The 2,882-nt window shown below is 46.4% G+C and overlaps 1 protein-coding gene across 1 annotated transcript; it reads right to left on the bottom strand.

Moving 5' to 3' along the window:
- Window positions 1-1,667: 1,667 nt before the first annotated feature.
- LOC120036906 (basic salivary proline-rich protein 3-like) lies at window positions 1,668-2,465 on the bottom strand. Its single transcript, XM_038983196.1, has one exon. The coding sequence runs from the start codon at window positions 2,463-2,465 to the stop codon at window positions 1,668-1,670; it is 798 nt and encodes a 265-aa protein (XP_038839124.1).
- Window positions 2,466-2,882: the final 417 nt, after the last annotated feature.

The following is a 2,882-nucleotide window of genomic DNA, read 5'->3' as shown; positions in this document are numbered from 1 at the left end:
AGGGTTAAATAGGGAAACAATTCAAATGTAATGGGAACCAGGTGTGTACAATCAAGACAAAACAAATGGAAAAATAAATGTAGATCGGTGGAGGCTAGAAAGCCGGTGACGTCGACCGCCGAACGCCGCCCGAACAAGGAGAGGCACCAACTTCGGCGGAAGTCGTGACAATATAACATATATTTTGATTTGTTTAACCCTCTTTTGGTTACTATGTGATTCCATATGTGTTATTTCACAGTTTTGATGTCTTCACTGTTATTCTACAATTTTAAAAATAGTAAAAATAAAGAAAAACCCTGGAATGAGTAGGTGTGTCCAAACTGTTGACCTGGTAGTGTACGTCTTCAGTTTTTTTATTCAAGACTTTATGCATAGACCTATTAATAGACCTAGACTACCTTGACGTTTGTTTATTGGGTGGGTAAGCCTATTCTGTAGACTTGGCCATTCCAGACTGTCTCCCCACCTCATACATACTCACACTTGTTTGTATTTGTTATTAACATGCATCATGGTTTAAATGTCGAACAGGACGTGGATGTGATGTTGTGATAATGTGGGGGCATGTCTGTAATGGTAATGCCTCTCTTTATCTCCCTCTGTCTCTTGCATCTCTCCCCCACGACTCTCGACAGTTGCCACCCTCTCTCTTCCCCAACTATCTCTCCCCATCCCCTCCACACACACCTCTCTCCATCTCTGTCAGTTAAGATACTCACAGCAGGAACTCTGAGATCTAATCTTGCTGTTGTGATTAGAATCACTGTGTGAAGCCTAAAGTGTTGGATCAGTCTGTTACAGCTGTCGGCATGGATACTTCGCCAGCAGGACATTACCTAAATCATATTTTCTATCAAGCCATTTTATTTCCCTAAACCAGCATGAACTTGTATAATTTAGCTAGAATGAAATCTTGACATGGTATATTATTGTTAATATACAGGAATTACCACCATGGCGAAACAATTTAATTTTAAACAGTAAGTGCATAACACTGAGAAACGTACTCGATATGTGAATTTAATGTTTGCAATAACAGACGTATCCCCACATAAGTCAATGCAGCTCATTGTGAATGTAAGACATTTCAGCTTGTTCCACTTAATCTTAACACCCTTTGAAATGAGGCTGCTCACTTGGTGCTCATGTGATTACTTCATTATAATTCATTAAATAAAAGAGTCCTCCTCATATTGTATGGAGAATGCTATAGTGGATATTACCATACTTAGCTGGCCTGACCCTCAACATTCTGACTGTAACCTTTGATAGTAACCTTTAGAGGTCACGTTTCCTGTCAGCAATCCAGGAAAGCCCCCACTTTACCATTAAATGACTTCCTCAAAGTGACCTCTTTGTTATCTACAAGCCAGTGGTTTTCCAACCTCTCCTCAGGAACGCCCAGATGTTTCACAAGTGTGTTGTAGCCTTGAACTATCTCACCTGATTGATGATGAGTCAAGGGCTTGATGATTGATTCACCTAGTCAAGGGCTTGATGATTGATTCACCTAGTCAAGGGCTTGATGATTGATTTACCTAGTCAAGGGCTTGATGATTGATTCACCTAGTCAAGGGCTTGATGATTGATTCACCTAGTCAAGGGCTTGATTATTGGTTGACAAGATGAATCAGGTGTGCTAGTTCTAGAATAGATCAAATACATTAACCGGCTGGGGGTCCCTGAGGAGATGTTTGGACCGGCTGAGGGTCCCTGAGGAGATGTTTGGACCGGCTGGGGGTCCCTGAGGAGATGTTTGGACCGGCTGAGGGTCCCTGAGGAGATGTTTGGACCGGCTGGGGGTCCCTGAGGAGATGTTTGGACCGGTTGGGGGTCCCCGAGGAGATGTTTGGACCGGCTGGGGGTCCCAGAGGAGATGTTTGGACCGGATGGGGGTCCCTGAGGAGATGTTTGGACCGGCTGAGGGTCCCTGAGGAGATGTTTGGACCGGCTGGGGGTCCCTGAGGAGATGTTTGGAACGGCTGAGGGTCCCTGAGGAGATGTTTGGACCGGATGGGGGTCCCTGAGGAGAGATTTGGACCTGCTGGGGGTCCCTGAGGAGAGATTTGGACCTGCTGGGGGTCCCTGAGGAGAGATTTGGACCGGCTGGGGGTCCCAGAGGAGAGATTTGGACCGGCTGGGGTTCCCTGCGGAGAGATTTGGACCGGTTGGGGGTCCCTGCGGAGAGATTTGGACCGGCTGGGGGTCCCTGAGGAGATGTTTGGACCGGTTGGGGGTCCCCGAGGAGATGTTTGGACCGGCTGGGGGTCCCAGAGGAGATGTTTGGACCGGCTGGGGGTCCCTGAGGAGAGATTTGGACCTGCTGGGGGTCCCTGCGGAGAGATTTGGACCGGTTGGGGGTCCCTGAGGAGAGATTTGGACCGGCTGGGGGTACCCGGGGAGAGGTATAAGAACCACTGTAGTAAGCTTCTAGCCTGATTAAATAATGGCGGGCATAGCATTAAGTCTGGTTTAGTCAGGCTATGTAGAACCAAGTACATAGAACAGGCCTGCTGAACGGCTATGGAGATGTAATCCCAGTATATCATCAATACTTTACATTTTATTTAACCAGGCAAGTCAGTTATGAAAAAAATCATATTTACAATGACAGCCTACCCCGGGCCAATTGTGCACCGCCCTATGGGACTCCCAATCACAGCTGGTTGTGATATAGCCTGGAATTGAACCAGTGTCTATATTGACACCTTGGAACACTGAGATGCAGTGCCTTAGACCACTGCGCCACTCAGGAGCCCATTACTTGAATGGACTATGGTGCTATCAAATGAACAACAGGGGGCAAGGTAGGCAACGTGAAAATACTGTGTGTAATAAAACTATTACAATGGTTTGAATGAGGAGAAACAAATTTACAG

Source organism: Salvelinus namaycush, unplaced genomic scaffold (assembly GCF_016432855.1).
Source record: "Salvelinus namaycush isolate Seneca unplaced genomic scaffold, SaNama_1.0 Scaffold151, whole genome shotgun sequence".
NCBI classification, from domain to species: Eukaryota; Metazoa; Chordata; class Actinopteri; order Salmoniformes; family Salmonidae; genus Salvelinus; species Salvelinus namaycush.
Note: the sequence above shows the minus strand (reverse complement) of the source record. Positions and strands in the feature narration are given on the sequence as shown.

Bases quoted from the DNA above. Each gene is read 5' to 3' on its own strand.
- LOC120036906 (XM_038983196.1), bottom strand. From the start codon at position 2,465: ATGCTATGCCCGCCATTATTTAATCAGGCTAGAAGCTTACTACAGTGG.